Source organism: Parus major, chromosome 3 (assembly GCF_001522545.3).
Source record: "Parus major isolate Abel chromosome 3, Parus_major1.1, whole genome shotgun sequence".
NCBI classification, from domain to species: Eukaryota; Metazoa; Chordata; class Aves; order Passeriformes; family Paridae; genus Parus; species Parus major.
Window position 1 is genome coordinate 93,136,437 of NC_031770.1, and position 17,864 is coordinate 93,154,300.

General features: G+C 38.3%; 1 protein-coding gene across 4 annotated transcripts in view; it reads right to left on the reverse strand.

Moving 5' to 3' along the window:
• DLGAP2 (DLG associated protein 2) overlaps nucleotides 1-17,864 on the reverse strand; it is a 451,519-nt gene that overhangs the window by 362,559 nt on the left and 71,096 nt on the right. For all 4 annotated transcript variants that reach the window (XM_015621029.2, XM_033513041.1, XM_033513040.1 and 1 more), the window contains exon 2: nucleotides 11,984-12,038. In XM_015621029.2, the coding sequence (XP_015476515.2) occupies nucleotides 11,984-12,038 (55 nt within the window). The remainder of the gene's footprint in view (nucleotides 1-11,983; nucleotides 12,039-17,864) is intronic.

The following is a 17,864-nucleotide window of genomic DNA, read 5'->3' on the forward strand; positions in this document are numbered from 1 at the left end:
CCATCTTTCAGTCTAAAACCAATGCCCAATTCACTACAGTTCTTGGTATAAAGTGTTTCTGTCTTTCTATAAGCCCCCTTTATAAGCTGAATGGTTTATGGTGCAATCTATCTCTTTTCAAGTAAACACTAGAAATGAAAACACAATCATAATGAAGGCTTATGGCCTGCCCCACATGAAAAAAAAAAAAAAGGCAAAATAAAATACGCTTAGTCCTTCAAAAAATCTCTGCCTATGCAGACTGATGTGCCTTCATTTGCATCTTGAGTTAATAGTTACAAAACAGCACAGGAGGCACCTTCATGGAGCCAGTCTCATTGAAGCAGTAAAAAGTATCTCAAGGGCCCCTGTCCAACCTGATGCCCTGCATAAAGAGGCTTTCTTTTGGATGATACCAAGACCCTTATGTTTGTACACAAAGGTATGTACACATACCTTAAGCACCATCCAACAGCCTACTTCGTACTGAACATCAAAGTAATTCTTTGATGTTGTGTCTTTGAGGAGCACCATTCATCACCATTGTATCCAAGACCCAGAATCCAGACAGATTATCTCAGTCCCTGTCGCAGTAACAGTACTCGTAATACTGCTAAAGAATCTGAAATGGAAAACCTACAAAATGGGGTTTTGATGTCTACCATTGCCACAAGTACATCAAGGCTTGGAGTAATGATTTGCATTTCTCTAGATCTTTCCTTATTAGCACACTGATTCCCATCACATAGCAGGTCTTCAATGAAACAAGTACCATAAGCTTTTCATAGAATGGAAAAAGTATTTTGCTAATACTACGGCCGTTCTTTAAGTTACTAAACTATATTCAACATTACAGACTGGAGCAAAGGTGACTGCCTCATTGCCACCCTGCAGCCTGGGGGAAGAGTTCAGAGTAAATCCAGTCTCTTCAGAGACAAAAAACCAAGCTTCTCAATTCCTAACCTTGGCTGTTTGAGCTTTGACTTTTCACTCCCCATAAACCACTCAAGAAGTATAATATAGGCATAGGATTTATTGACTCATTTGAACAATTTATTCAGTTTTAATCTTTGAAGACCTCCTTACCCTTTCCAGCATGGTTAGTCACCTTGAAACTGGTATCACAGAAGGTAAGATCAGCAATCAAGCAGGGATTTTACTGTATCATCAGTATGAAGTTTGCCACTGCAACTCGAGCTCCCTGGATTGGCACATGTCTTCAAGGCACACAGTCCTCAGCACTGCAGGGGATGCACTGCCTGCTTCTGTCCACAACCTGCCAGTCCTCCCAGCCAGAGCAGAGGGGAAGAGGAGGTCCATCTCCTCACTGTGTCTGTGTTCAGAACTTTAGAAGAGTTCTCTCCACAGAGAACTTTTTGCTGAGTAAAATACTTCAAGACTGCAATTGGGCATGGCTCAGGAAGATGACACTCCACTTTGTGAGGTGTAACTTGTTCCACAAAAGGCTAAGTTTAATTCTTAGACAGTAGGCTGTACCTTTCCAGCTATGCCCCAAAAGACCATGCCACATAAGCATGTTCAAAAGAATCAAAGGCAAAAGAAGCTTTTAGTTTCTGCATTAGTTAGCAACAAGTGTACTTCTACACTTCTAGATTTTCCTATTTATGAAGCACTTCATATAAGCACTCACTACTCTCCTCTGAGCTAAGCAAATACTAGCAGTCGCAACCACTGGCACATACCAACTCACCACTGTGTTAGGAAAATGATTTAAGAGCAAGTAAAAGCCCTCAAAGCTAGAAGATAAGTCTTCAGTGAAAATTAAATAGATATTTTACTGTTTGAATGGTTAAATGAACAATACCTGTCACCAGACAAATTTGGACAGATATTAATAAAATGAATGTCCTGCTAAAGGGGAGGCTTATAATACAGTGCATTTGTTTACTGTGTCTTATCAGTATTACAGTTTCCATAGAAACAGGAGAGAGAAAATTTTAGCACTGGGCAACAAATTCTAATGATCTTTGGTAAAGAATCATTATATATATTTAGTGCTAATACATCACATCAGAAAGATTTACACTCAGGTATATGAAGCATTGATCACTAGTCCTAATGGACAGGTGTTCATGGCTGTAGATGATTTCCAAGTCTTTATGGTAAGGAAAGAAAGGACACATCTGTAACACATGGTATTAACAGTCCATGCCATGATGATCCTTCCTCTTCAGCTTTTCAGTTCTGTATTGCTTCCTCCAACTGCCCTCCAAATTGGAAGGGGAGCAGAAAGTATTGAAGCATTTTCAATACATACATGCCTTTCCCTGAAGCTTGTCTTTTCCCTTACATTTATAATCACCTGCAGCTTAACCATGATGTAATTTCTTATGCCTTGTGGGCTGATTTCTGTGAGTCACAATTTCCAAATATATTTGTGAAGGTGGTTCATGAATTAAACTTCTGTCAACTGAAGCCTCCAGCATTGTTCTGCCCATGTTCAGTATGGAGGCTCATGGCTCACAAGTTTTAATGGTACAGTACAGAGGATCAGTCCTTGGTTTATAAAGGACATTCAAGAAGCCATTACATAAGGTAAGAAAAACCGCAAATGCCCCCATGGCTTTTTGTCATCCCATCGTTATTCTTTGGTAAGTTTAGGTTTCCTATATATACCACTGAAAATCTGCAGATGATTCATCCCCAAGATTTGCTGTCAAATGAGCACAGTTGTGAGTTATGCATCTCATAGTTTCCCTGGTACTGTATTCTTACCCTCACTTCTTCCTGGATTTTAAGCTGTGTCCAGATAAGACCTGGGGAATTCTGGGACAGCAGCTTTGGCCAACTACGTATTCAAACTCTCTCACTTAAGCATTTAACTACCTAAGTCCAACAAACCAACATATTTTAATAAAATGAATATAACCTAGAAGTGACAACATGCATTTAATCTTCTACAACGACTTTCATAGATATACTGAAATACCAGCCTCCTTTATTATGAAGTATCTTCACTTTCTCTGCTCTTCCCTGCCCCAATGATCTCTGTCTCAAGAAGGATAAGCTGATGTGTCCATTTTTGCTGTTCCCAAGCTCTTCCCCTGCTTTTCCCTGCCTAACAGCATCACTCCTCTCGGCTGGCAGATTGGGAGAGATTCTCTGGAGGTACAGCTGGTGTCTTAACCAATGCACAGTCATACTGAGACGACTAAACCACATGCATGGAAACATTTGCTACCGTTTAATCTCAAGTGCAGAGGGTGCAGCACTTCCTATGGTAATATACTTCTACAATAAGCACCACTGATGGCCTTGGGGAGCATATGCATTATTGATGCAGAAATGGTTGATATTTCCCATCATGACAGAAAGGAGACAAGTAGTTAAATTGCTTCCTGTTGTGTATGACTGTAGACATTAGCAGCTGTTATTTATAGCTCCTATAGTATCCCAAAAGGCAGGAGAACCATGTCATACAGCGTTACTACAAATAAAATCATTCTAGCAAAGAAAACCATCTTATACATACAGAATATCACTGTAGAATGGAAAGCATGAACAGCTCAGATGTTTTGATAACAAAATGTATGTGTTAGTACTCCCACCCAACCAGTTAATACAAGAAGATTTAAGAAGGACAGGAAAAACTTTACATTATTTAATAAAGTCAGCTAAAAGAAAAAAGGTACATCTGGAAAAAGTCTCCAACAGTACATCAGTGGAAGGGGGATGTCCTTTGCTGGAAAATGCATAACTAGAATGAAAGGGAGCTCTGATGGTTTTAATCATGGAGATGCTTGCATGCTGCTTCTCTTTTAAACTGTTATTCTATCCTAGGCAGTTAAACACTAGTCCAAAACATGAGGCAAACTATTCCAAACTAAGAAGCATACCTTAGAGCAGGAAAATACTGTGAAAATCTTATGAAAATAAAAGTTATCTAACATTGTGGGCATCTTAGATACAGAACTCAATTCCCCATACTTTCCACTTTTCTAGTAAAAAGGGGTGGGAGGAGTGGGAGGCAGGTGAAGAAGGACAAAATAAAGCAAACAAGAGTTTCATAAAACAGATTTCTTTTAAGAAGTTAGCAATGTGAGTGCTAGTGCTTATTTTTTCTAACTTACATGATAAATTCCATTATTTCCACAAACCTGAAAAAAAAGTTTTGCTCTTCAAAACCTTGAATATCTTCCACCAAATTGAAGGATTGTGATACATATTATGTGAATCTAGAATAAAAGACTGGTGGTCACTTCCAGTGCTGTCTTGATTGCTTACTCCTCTCAGGACTGGGTGTCTTCAAAGCTCAGGAACAGATATCTTTTTAAGATAACAATCTACTTGCACAGTTAAATTGCAATTTAAGTGAAAAAAGTAATATAATTAAAATGTTTTAAAAATGGTTGCAAATAAAACATATCTATTACTTCTATATTTTGCACAACTGACTTATGTATGATTATGCACACCAGCCAGGAGGTCTGTTCTTGCTTCAGAGGTGCCTCAATGTAGCTGGAGAGGGAGGACAGAAGTGAGGAATGCAGATACTTTTGTGTAGGCACCTCTGAGAGCTTTAAAAGGTAAGGGAATAGATTTTTTGGCCCACAGTCAAATTTCTTTAAGGGTAATGAAATATCAGTGTGGTCTACTGAACCCACGTAAAACCAATTAACTCAAGAGTCCTTCAGCACTATAGCTATATTCCTCTGAGACCTATAAGAATTCCCTGTGCTCCTCACCATTAACTTAAAGTTGTTCTAGAAAAACATACTAACATTTTTCCTTACTCACTGTATGAGTAGAAATGTCTGTATTTTGATTTCTCTGCTCAATTACACACTCTTTACCTCTACCCACACACTGTCTGTGTTGGCCAAGACATACCTTTTGGCAGTGAACTTCAAAACCATGTTCCTCCGCAAGAGAGTGCCCGTGTACAGTACACTCACACACCCGGAGCCCCTCAGTCCATGTGATTTACATACTGCCTGGGCAACCATTTCACAAATAGATGAAAGCATGAAAAAATAAAAATCTGAAAGCATGGCATGTAGAAATCAGTCACTCTACATAGAGCTTTCATTTATCAAGACTTACTCACGTTATTAACATGGCCAGTTATCAGAGCTGCCTGGAGTTTCTGCGTCTGATGATGCACATTTCTCTCTTCCTTCAGCAGCTGAGCTGTACACATTGGAATGCTTTACAAAACATTTCAGAAGCAAAGGTCAAGTAAGCTTTCTTGAAAGGGATACTGTTTTCTGGAGAGAATTTCCTTCCTACACACTTTTAGCTACCAGGACTCTTATGACGTTAGGCAAAGAGACTGCGAACACGCATGCCCACGTCTGCCTCTAGAATTAAGCCTCACCAAGACAGAATTCTTTCTTCAGTCCCTGTTTCCCCCACACATATGAGGGTGAGATTGCTGGGAAAGTGCTATTTTTCAGCTAAAGGTTTACACCCAGTCCCAAGAGCACAGGGGTTAGGCAACACTTGCCTTTCAGGGGAGTATTTTATCAATCTTGAAACATTTAATGTGACATCTAAGCATTAGTGAAGTATTTTGTTTGTGGTTTTAAGACTACATAATTTCGACTGAAGCAAAATTGTGAGTTCTCATAACAGTAATAGGAGTGGAAAAACACCTCCCTGGATGAGCTAGTGGTAGTAGAGGACCTGGAACTTCAAAAAGGTCTTTGTACTATGCTTGCAACCAACCAGGACACCATGCAAAGACTGAAGCACCAGCACTGTGTGCTGTGATCATTCTTTTTACACAACAAGCAGAATGGCACAGAGGTCTGTGCCAGCTGGAGCCTTAAAACATTTTTATGCTCACACATATCCAGAGTCTTCTAGCTTGTCTAATTATTTTAAGCAGACTAATATGTGTTAATTAGTTTTATAGCTGTCTTAATACTGAGGTCTGAGGTCCTACTGGTCATGAGATAAAAGGCTTGGCCCCTTTGAAGTATGAGTCTAGCCCAAACTGCCTATATTTTTGCACTCGTGGAGAGCATATTTTTAGTGGATCGAGATCAACAATCCTAGGTATATACAAATCCAATAAGACAAGGCAGTCTTCTGGCTAGTTTGAGATGGAAAGTGTCTAGTTCTTTATTCTAGATAGACATCTAGCAGTATTAAGTCTGAAATGGCCATTGGGTATTGCCACTCATCATTTCATCAGTTTATTCTTTTACAGTCCAGTTCAGTTCTTCCTTCTTCATCCTCTTCTGGTAATCTCCAACACCTCTACACAGTCATGGCAACAAGTATTGCTTGTACCAGCCCCAGTAATGAGTTCTATTTATTTTTGAATTTGCAGAGGTTGGCATCCTATGCCTATCCAACTAAAAGCAAAACAACCTTGACACCAACTTAAGAGAACTTCCGGATTAACTAGAAGATTTAGAAAATATTTATTCTTCCTTTATTTTCTCCCCTCTAATTCCCATTTCCATGGAAACTAGGATGGAAAGTACCAGCAGGCAGCCTGCAGCTGAACATCTGAATGAGAATGCTCATGTTTAACTCAGCAAGCAGACAGCAGGTGAAATCTGCAGGAACTGTCTAAAATCTATAGCTACATCTTGAAAGCAAAAGGACAACTTCAGTTTCAGCAACAAACTTCTAAAGAAGATGATATATCATGCCAGTGAATATTCTATGTGGCAGCAGTTGATAATCTGACTTCCCCTTTGATAAAAGAGGATATGATAGGAAAAAAATTATCACAATGGCACAAGGCAAGAATTCATCCCAATTAATTTAATACTTCAAAACGTTCAGATGGAAGATATTTTGGTAGTGAATATGGTAAAGATATTTTTGTAACAGGACTTTGGCTTCTGAACATTATGTTGCAACTCCTTCTGTGGAATCAAACTGGCTGCTGTACAGTTCATATATACTCATTGTCAGCCCAGTCATCTGGATGGCTCTCCTTACAAACATCCATTGCATTTCAATAAATATACACATATATATACCTATAAAAATTAACTAGCACCAACATATTTGCAAGTTATAAAACACCTTGGTTTTGAGCATTAATTCACACTACTTGTATTTTAAAATCTAATAAAGTAATACACTTGTACTTAAAGAAAAAAAAAAGCTATGTTAACTTCTTTGTCCAATTTAGTAAATCTCAGTGCAGGAATTCTATTTAGTACCATCTTAGATTTTTCTCCAGTTCAATATTTGATCTTCAAGCAACAGGAAGGATAGCAAACAAGCAAAGGATGAAACATTCCTGTCTTGGGCTGCACTTCACCCAGTGAAGAGATTGGTTATTATTAAATTCCTGCTTTTGTATATAAAGCAATTACCACTCTCTCAAGAAGATATTACTCATTCTTTGCAGAAAGCAGAACATCGGTCACACTTTTTTCAGTTCAATTTTAGGCAATGCAATGGACAAAAGAGGATGATTATAATGAAGGATTTAACATCTTGCACAAGTTTGATATCAGCACACAAGAGCTGACCTGAAAATGTGTTATGAAGAAACTTGAGACAGCATCAATTTTTTTATTTTTTTTTTTCTAAAAGTGTTGCTCAAAGTTTAAGAGAGTTATTTTTTAGAATCAAGTCAGCAAGATAGCTGCAGATGCTCTTTATTGTACCTATGTTCTCCTTCTGGATGAGAGGGGAAATTCAAGATTACAGCGTCAAAGAATGAATCAGCCCAAGAAGCTGCTAGTGACTATTGATTCATTCCTTCCTTTGGGATCTTCAGGAGAGAAAATGAGCCCAAATTTGCAGTCCACTACATACCAAACTCACGACTACAATAGAAAAGAATAGCATAGAAGCTGTTTGCGCAATTTGCTCACATGATAGAAGACCAATAATTGTGTATCAAGAGCACAACAGAGACAGACAAAACACACAACTATCAGCATCTCTGCAGCACAAGAATGTCCATTTAACAGCTGCGGCGATGTAAAAATCACACTGAGTGCCTTCTGTTAAGGAGTTCTATTATGTTTTACTTCACCAAGTATATTTGTGCACACCTTGAGGATCATTTATTGTGCTAGATGATGACAAAGGGAGGCCTGGAATAAACAAAAATCAAACTCCAAAGAATTCATTCTTCTACTCTAAGACTGCTTAAACACAGAATACACAAAAGCATAAGATTTCAGATATATTTCCTCTTTTTATTTGCATGAAATTTTCTACAGCTAAACAACCCACATGTACTGCCTGAAGAGTTCTATTTCAAGCAAGACTGAAAATAAAAATAAATTTTACAAATACATGCATTTAAATAAAAAGCAACCCACAGCAGTGTACGTTGACTTCTCTGTTTCAAATCAGCATTCCTACCCCTCAATTTTTTGTTTTGTTTAGGAATGCCAAAACATATTGCATTTAATGACTATCTTCATTTTGAGGGTAGAAACCAAGGACGCTGCTCATACTGCATGAACAAGTCTCTTATCCATTACCATATCCAAGAACCTTACTAAGGGAGGGAGGAAGGACAGCCTTAGTGTCTGCCTAAGGTTTACAGAAGTGATTCTCCAGTAATGGAAAAGACTTCTGAATTGGCTGAAGATTTCCCAGTAATGGGGGATGGATTATGGCTGGGAAATGTTTATAAAGGGAATATGAGCTGACTGCATGTGGTGGTACACAGAGGGTGGTGGATGTCCATCAAAAGAGGTGGGTTATTTCTCCCAGCTGGAGCTGAGAGAGGATTATAATTCAAGAAAATAAGCAAGCTGTTCCCCACCAGGTCGTTAGTACATTCACACTGTTTCCCCTTACGATCTTGCTACTAAGACATGTACAGAGCATGTAGCTGCTTTTCTTCCAATTGACTTTATAACTGCTAATGCAGCTCAGTTGTTGCTGTCTGGTTAGGAGATGGAAAGAAACTGAGCAGGGCCATCAACAGAGTTCTTACAGTATGGTTACGGCATACAAGATGAAAGTATAGAATAAAGGTGTCTGGTCTGGGATCTTTTGCTTCTTGGGTAGTAGAGTATGTGACAAACACAGTATCTGGATACCAGCTAACATAATAGCAAGCACACATCGTGCCAGTGCATGCTAAATGAACTTTTAATTAAGTAATGAAAATATCATTAATGGAAAGCCACAAATAAATTGACACTTAAGAACTGAAACATCACTCTCTGTTAGCAAAGCTTAATGCAAGCAACCCATTAGATGTATTCAGTGTTTTATCTAGAGAATTAGATTTTGTAAATGATTTACATGTTTGAAAATTAATCATTCTTTAACCTCTGAAACACCTAATCTCATTAAATATATATCTTCTTCCAAAACTGCATTGCTAAGGGGTGGCTGAATTACCATTTTTATGCTCCCTTTTGAAAGTCTTTGCAGGTTATATTTTTATAGCTAAGTTAGAAGCACTGAGAATAACAGTTCACGGTAGAAGTACTTACACACCATCACCACCGGAAGGAGATCCTTGTACCTATTTTTCCATGCATAGCTCTCTTCCCCAGTTTACAAATACAGAATACCAGTACTGACGAAGTGTGGTCACTTCAAACTCCTACACAGCGCAGGAAGGGACAGGGAGACGTGCAGAGTACAGGCAGTCAGGGACATATTACTTCTCAGGCTAATTGCATATATTCCCCAAGAATAAAACTTAGGTCTGAAGGGCAGCCAGACTAAAGGATGGCCTGGCAGCATTGGCCCCATCATTCTCAAGGGCTCATTTCTTTCCCTGGACTGCAGCTCCAGTGCTGATAGCATAAAAGAGTCTGGTCATGGGGGCACTCTTGAATGAGGAGCCCAAGAACATCAAACTGCCTCCATTTGAATTGTTGAATGAAGAAACTGCTACTGCCTCTCTCCCTTTCACTCATCCTACAGCATCTTGTTTTTTCCTAATGGTTTTGTCAGTCTCATTATATGGCTCTTCCCCTCTCTCTTCTCCCATCCCTCCACCTAGCCCATTTCTCCTTATCCTTCTCAATTTATTAGGAACACCCAAGTCTGCACATTGCTCCGTTCCTCCAAATGTCAACAACTGAACACAAACAGACCTACAGCTCAGAATCAGGAAATTTTTCTGGGCTCATTTAGTGAGAGTGGACCTGGACAAGATTATGTATTATGTCTACATTTGAATGCAAATAGCACATTCCTCATTTACACAAATTTACTGAATTTCATAGTTTTAGTTTGGACTAGTTGATTTAGAACTAAAGTCTGACAAGACAAAGGTTCATTTATCTCTAGCAGATGCAATTGATCGAACTGTTATTCAGTCATTCTCTTACTCAAGAAAGGAGATGAAAAATCCCCCATGTCCTGTCTGAACTCTCCTTCTCTCTGCCAAGTGTTTGAACACTGTAAATGGGGGAAGTGGATGAAAATGGAACACAGATTTCGTTTACTTTGCACCCGCTGGCAACTCCCCACTATATAGTAGGAAAGCATAAAAAAAATACTGCAGCAGTCACACAGACACAATAGAACTTACAGATATTTTCACACTTAAGTGTGCTTGAGCTGTACAGCACCTGTTACATAAAAAGCCTAATAGATTTCCTCTTCAAAGAGCTTAGTTCAAAATTTTCTAAACCAAATTTTACATTAACAAGCTCCTCCTTTATTTCTTATGTCCAAATGAAGGCACTACTGAAGGTGACTGAGATTTTAGATAAATAGTTTTCTTGATATTGGTTGTAAAGGCATATTATACCCTCTCCAGATAAATGGTCAGTCTTACTGCCCAAAACCAGGCCATCATTTCCTGTAACTCTGGCTTTGATATCTACATTATACACTTCTATATAAGTAAAAAGTTTGGTTGTCAGTGAAATCTGGATCAAGTTTCTGTATTACAAATAAAAGGAAAAAAGTAATTGGCACAGGATATCAGCAAAGGAGCACACAGACTGGGCTGAGGTCATAACACCAAGTCAAATTTTCAGGAACTGTTGAAATTGTTATAAAGGCTAAATTTGTCTGCAATTTGTCTGCTAATTATAAACTTTTAAATTCTTGCTGGAAGGGGTATGATATTAACAATCTTACTAGAGTACTTCTATCATGTTCACAGTCTAAAATGAAAATCAGATTTTAAATTTCATTTGAACATTAGCAGGCAACCACAAATCCCACTACAGCTCAACACAGTTGTCAAATTCTCTCTGTAATTACCTTTAGTGCAAACTGTGCCTGAAATACAGGTAACAGCAAGCCAAGGAGCAAACTGGTTTATTTTAATGGTATCTACTGGGTGAAAGGGGTATGCAGATTTAAGAGATGCCAGCAATCACATATATTCTATTAAGAAGATACAGGAAAAAAACCTATATTTTTCTTCCTACCTATCTAAAATTAGTCTGTCAAATCATACCCAGAGCTGCATATGCAGTCACTTTCACTCAGTTTATAGTATTTTTGAAAGGATTTTAAAACTTATTTTAAAATAAATTGGCTTTTTATGCAATAAAAGAATGGAAAATTAAATCATGGCTGTCTTCTCTTCCAATATCGTTTACATCAATTTATTTTTTCTTTCACAAACACATCACTCTAAGTTTCTTCCTGCACAACAATAAGTTATTGATAGTGATACTGCTTCTGTCTACTCCTTTATTCTACTCCTCTAGTCTGAAAAATAAGCATAGGGCAAGCATTTATCTGCAGAGTTACATGCGACTTAATGCTTAGTACTTCTGTGAATCAACAGGACCAGACTGCAGACTCCAGTATTAAACCGCATTTCTTGACAAAGTAGTAACTTTCTAATTAAAAATGTAGAAATATTCAGAAGTTCATACAAATATCTTTATAAGTGAGACCTGACAGAACCTCTACAATTCTGCCACCTTCAGAATGTTAACAGAATACATAAAATCTTCACATGAAAGCAGATAATTTAAACAAAATATCCAAGTTAACACTCCCTGTAAGATAATTTCAATTACCATAAATAGCAAAAAGGCTTCTCTATATAATCAAGTTTGTGTTCGTGTTTCTCCAAATCATATTACAATATGAACACATTAAGAAAAAAGTTTACCTGTGTTCCTGTCAGGTAAAATACAGCAATGCTTCTGCAGTATGCCAGGCAGAACCTGTGGCAACAAAGAAACAGGTGTTAATGGATATATATTTATATATTTTAACACCATATGAAGAAAAGTCAAATATTTCTGGAATGATGCATTTGCTGCATCTGATCAAGGTTTGTGCTCTCAAACTGAACTCAAATTAAGTATCATGGGATGTAAAGGTGAATCCTGTTCATCAGGAACTGCAAACAGAGAAGAATCTTGCAAAATGAGCTGCTTACTACTTGCCTGTAAAGTTAGCTTCACATTCTCCCATTGATTGCAATATCAAAAGTTGATTAAAAGAAAATAAAACCATAATCAGACATGCCCAACTAAGAAAGACGATATGTTATCAGTCAGTGATGCTTCTGTCCCTGATTTTGCACACGTGGCCCTGGGGTTATGGCATCCAGCTTGTTGTAAACCATTCAGGTCCAAATTCCAAAGCACGGCATTTTGCTCTCCACACAGCCAGTTCCAGTGGCCAACAAAACTCCAGAAGCTTGAGTAGAAAACTCAAGGGAATGGAGACAGAGAAAATCCACATTTTGTGGTTCACCACATCCACCATGGTGCAATGCTTCTGGCAGACAGTGAGAAATGCTGCAGAAGTTCACCACCACCACTGGCCCTTTCCCACAGGCAGGATCTCATCCTTCTTCACAGATTTACTTATTAAATTCACCCATTTTGGTGCAGACTTTGGTACTCCTACTAGCAACAAACTGTACTTAAAGCACCCAATACTCAATTTTAATCTGATTTAAAATCTAGAATTTGCACCCTGGACAATGATATCAGCATCAGTAAAACTGTAGCTTAAATTTTAATGGCTTTGCTTTTGCTGCTTCTGAGAAAAAGCCAATTAAAAATCATGCTCTAAGATGGCATGTTCAAATTTACCCTTGAAGATCAACATGCACCCTTTAAAGTGTGAAATGTAAAAGAAATAAAACCAGTTAGTTTCTATACCACCACTGTCAGGAAACCTAACTTGGATTCCAATCTCTAAGAAGACCCCAAGCACTACCACAGCTGGCATTGAGTTCTGAAAGTCCAGGAAGTAAAATATTTTAGGGAATAGACACATTTCTATTTTTTCCACAAAGACTGCAATTGCTGTTTGGCTAAGATTAATAACCAGGGATGGGACTGCTCAGACCCAGACATGTACAGCCCCTGGGCAGTGACACACGTCCCCACTCTTCCCTGCAGGACTTTTCCAATACTCACTTTCACAATGTCCAGGAGGACAAACACCTCAGCTTGTGTGCCCTCCAGCAAAACAATTAAAAGTCTTAAGAACCTTGCTGCACCATGTTTCCCCCTGAATGCACACATGCAGAGGCAGGGCCATTGCAAAACACTGTTTTTATTGCCATTATTACTCCAGGAGTCAGTCTGTGGCCAGAAAGCCTCCCTGAACAAAAAGCAATGGGTACAACTGAAAGGGATGAGAATGGTCTCCCCATCCAACTCATCTAAATTTTACACAAGACTCAGCATTTAAATGTAAGCTTTTACAAAAGTAATTCACTTGTTTTGGCATTAATGTAAAGCTAAGCTTGTGGATAAAAAGTAAGAAAAAATCAGCTTGTTTTACCCCGCTTCATAGGCAGCAGGCAACTTGGATTTTGGGGAGAAATAACGATTTTCTGAAAACCACACTCATCATTCTACAGTGTCTCTTACATTTTAGAAATTTAAAATAATCCTAATTCTTGGAGGTACAAAGCCATATGTACAAACTATAGCATTTTCCTTATGGCCATGGATATAAATAACAGCAGTCTTAGAGGCATCCAAAGCATAAAAATTAGAATCGGAGAACAAAGAAATCCTAAAATGAGCTGAGACAGTTTTTCAAAGCACTGTAACACAAAGACTGAATTTTAAAAACATACTGTCTTAATCAGACATAAAGTAACATTTAGTTCTTCAGGAATCTGTCACATTTTCTTCCCCACATCCATGAACGATGAAGAAGCATTATGAATTTATCATGAGCTCCCAGTTAATCAAATTAAGACTGAAATTAAAAGTAGAGACAAAAAAAAAAAAAAATAAAAGCAGGTCTGAAGTTGGAAGACAAATCCAATGGGAAAAAAATAAAAAATGTCTCCAGAAAACAGTTTGCCCTTCCTAGTAGCCTGGATATAGATAAAAGAACAGACATATGAAAAAACACAAAAAACATTTATTTGTCCCTTTCCTTCACTCTCTTAAGTGCTAAGTACGCAAACAGTACGGCAAAGTCTTAAACAATGCTTCCTGCTCCCCAGCCTTTTAACATGTTTACCCTGCACAAAGCCAGTTTCTGGCTGGTAGGAGTTTGATATCCACCTCCCACTTACTTATCTACAGTATACAGATTTTTACACTGTACCCATCTCCATGGTATCCAAGAGCCTTTTCACACTGCTCTCCTCCCACTTTCTCCCCACTTTGTTTCTCTACTCCCTAGGGAAACTGACAGGAGAATTCCTCAGCAAAACTGTCACCTTTCCCTCTGCAAGCCTCTCTTTTCCCCTGCTGCTTTCCTTTCATTCATTTGCATGTTGTAATACCCAGTTTTTTGCTTAATATGCCCAAAATGCCTTATCAGGCCCAGAGATTTTTCTTTAATTTTACAGAAGCTCCTTAGATTATTTTTTTTTCCCTTTTGCTTGATTGAAATTTACCTACACAGGCAATTTGAGGGAGAATCTTTACCCAAAGCAGACTTGGACTGGTTTCTGCTGTAGAAATCAAAATATGTGAGCATCCAGAGGGATTTACATACAAGGGGAAAAAAAGGCAAAAGAGAAACAGGTTTCAATGATATTAACTGATGATTTAACCTTCAGTTCTTTTATAAGCTCTCAGCTGGGAGTTAAGGCATTGAAATACTAAATTAAAAATGGACTCATAGATGCAGAAACAGAATAAATAATACAGCAGGTGGTATGTCCTTCACATCAAGATGCTTCCCTAGCAGTAGGCAAATTAACTTTGGTCAATGGTATACAGCTAGACAGTCCCATGTAGCAGAAACACTGTCTTTGCTTATGATGCCAAGACAAAACCATCCTCAAATTCAGTGAAAAATACTGATTGTTGTGGTTGGATATTGATTTGGACCTATTTGCACTTGTTTTCATTTTAGGTTGTTGTGCTTAAATATATATAAATATTCAGCTGTCATAACCAGTGTTCAAATTTTAACCTGTAGCTATACATATACAGGTACTCAGAAAGCTCCTCAGAGCAGCACAGGGTAGCTACAGAGGTGGTTTAATTTTAATAAACGTCATATTTTTATAATTTTGCTTAGAAAATTTTCTTTAATTTCTTTAAAATAAGACAGATAAGTCCTTTGAGTGTTCAGTGCACTTTTTTGGGGGTTTTTTTGAGTGACATAACAAGCACTAGAATTTATTCCTAAAAAAACAGTTTCAGTTTGGAAAGTCTTAACTTCAAACCCACTAAAAAAATCCCCACTTTACAGAGAAGCAGAAATGTGAAGCAAAATAATTTTCCTGTGCAAAAAGACTCTGTGAAATGGATATCTACTCACTTAAAAGGATCTGCTGCACAGAGATGATCAGGCCTCTCTTTGGTACTGAATGATAAAAATGTTTTGCATTCTACCCCACTTATAATTGGACTGCTAAAATAGCCATAGAAAAATGAGCTAGATACTATTTTTCCTTCTCTATTTACACTTTTTTCTGCTAAAAATTGAGTCAACTGAAAATGAATGCTTCACAGGTCCAAATTTGCAGAACACCCAACTCAGGAGTCCGAATGCTCAATAAGAGAAATTTAAGGCAGAACTTAACAAGGATTTTTACTGTGATTTTTAACTTGCCAGAAGGAAAGCAGCTCAACTTGGATTTCAGGTCCAAGATGAGACAATATTTTTCTTCTTTTTACATTCTACAAATCCAGTGAACCTAAATACAAGAAAGTCAGAACATACCCTTTTAGGCATGCCTGCCACACAGGTCCTGTTTGTGGCCCTTGTGGTTACATTCAACCATTTACAAGGACTGCCTCAGGGAGAACCCCCAAGGCTCCAAACCTCCCTCCCCACAAAACTATTACAGTTAGCATGTGAAGCATTTTGATTGCAAGAATATGGTAACATTATAGAAGAAAATGTGTCAAAAAAATACTGGGAAAATCCACAACAATTTATAAATCTTCAGAGAAAAGAGATTCCAGAATTTGAGATTTACTCATACACTGATGGTTGCAAAGAAATAGTCCATGGGCACAGTCAGCCACCAAGCGTGCCTTGCATCTTCTATGGAAGCAGCATGGTGAAAATTCAGGTTAAATATTTGGGTGTGATCCAGTGAGTTTTTATCTTTTTGTCTTTCAAATATTGTGCCACTTCTTTGCAAAAGAGAACCTCCCAGACCTTGCCACCTGCACTGCTCTGTGCTAAGCACTGCTGCCTTCCTACCATCCACACTAGACTCAAGAAAATTACTTTTTCTCTTTCCATTCTAATGATCCCATCCATTCTCTGTATTTGCTTTTCCTTATATTTGTGTCAGGGCTTTTGTTTCAGGAAAAAATTTCTTTGTCAGCTACTACAAGAGTGGGTTTGGTATAACGTTTGTAACTATACAAACTCTGTGCTCATGCTTCTCTGAATGTCTTCTGTTGCCTCCTATAATTAAAGAGGTATATTATATCTTTGTTTTCATTTGTATTATTGTTTCCATCTATTTTTGGCTTCATACCTGACGATTTTAGATGTCTCTGTCCCATTAGCACTGTTGAAAAAGGAATGTCTCTGGAACCTATTCACTGGTGCTTCTTAAGCAGAGAAGAAGCATTTGGGATTTGACTGCTCACAGCAGCCACTTTACCTGGCAGGTCTGAAAAGGTATCTGACTTCAGACAGGGTGTTAAAAATAGACAAGGTTTCCTGTTCACAATCTGTTGGGTGATACAAACCATCATAAATCAAAGGCTTATCATTACAGCATTACCATAATTCTTTCAGAGCAGACAGGCTCATACAGGATAAGGGGAAATTGTTTTAAACTAAAAGTGGAGACATTTAGATTAGATATTAGGAAGAAATTCTTTACTCAGAGGGTATTGAGGCACTGGAAGAAGTTGCCCAGAGAAGTTGCAGATGTCCTTTCCCTGAAAGTGTGCAAGGTTGGGTTGGATGGGACTTTGACCACCAACCTACTCTAGGGGAAGGTGTCCCTACCTGCCTTATGGCACAGGGGTTGGAACTAGATGATCTTTAAGATCCCTTCTAACCCAAGTGCTCCACAATTCTATGATGATTCTATGCAAGCAGGTGGTGAAGTGCTGCATCAAGGCTCCTTGCCTTCAGACTTCTAACAATGTGCAGTTAGTTCAGCCTACCAAAGCCAAAGCTGAACTTCTTAGCACTCCCACAAGCTTAATTATATTTGGTTAAGCTTTTTAAGGGGTATCTAGTATCTAACAAATACCAGTTATCATTTCCATTCCTGTAAGAACTCAAAAGATGACCTCATTACTAGTGTGCCTCTTTTATGTCTCAATTTCAGTTGTTATAGATGCAACCTACACCATCATCTGCAAGAGTTCCAAGTTACTCCTGAAACCAGTCCTTGAAATATCTTGCTCTGGCAGGAGAGCATCAGGACCAGTGGCACCTGCCTTCCCAAGGCTTACTCCAAAACCATGTGTGTTCCCTGTCAGAGAAACACAGACCCCACTTGCAGTGGCAAAGCTGGCCCAAGTAGAACATATTAAGACTTGATTTTTTTTTTATCTGTCTGGTACTGCTGGAAGTAGTAGAGATTTTGCAAGACCTTTCAATCATTCCCTGTGAGCTGTCAGTTCCTCTGC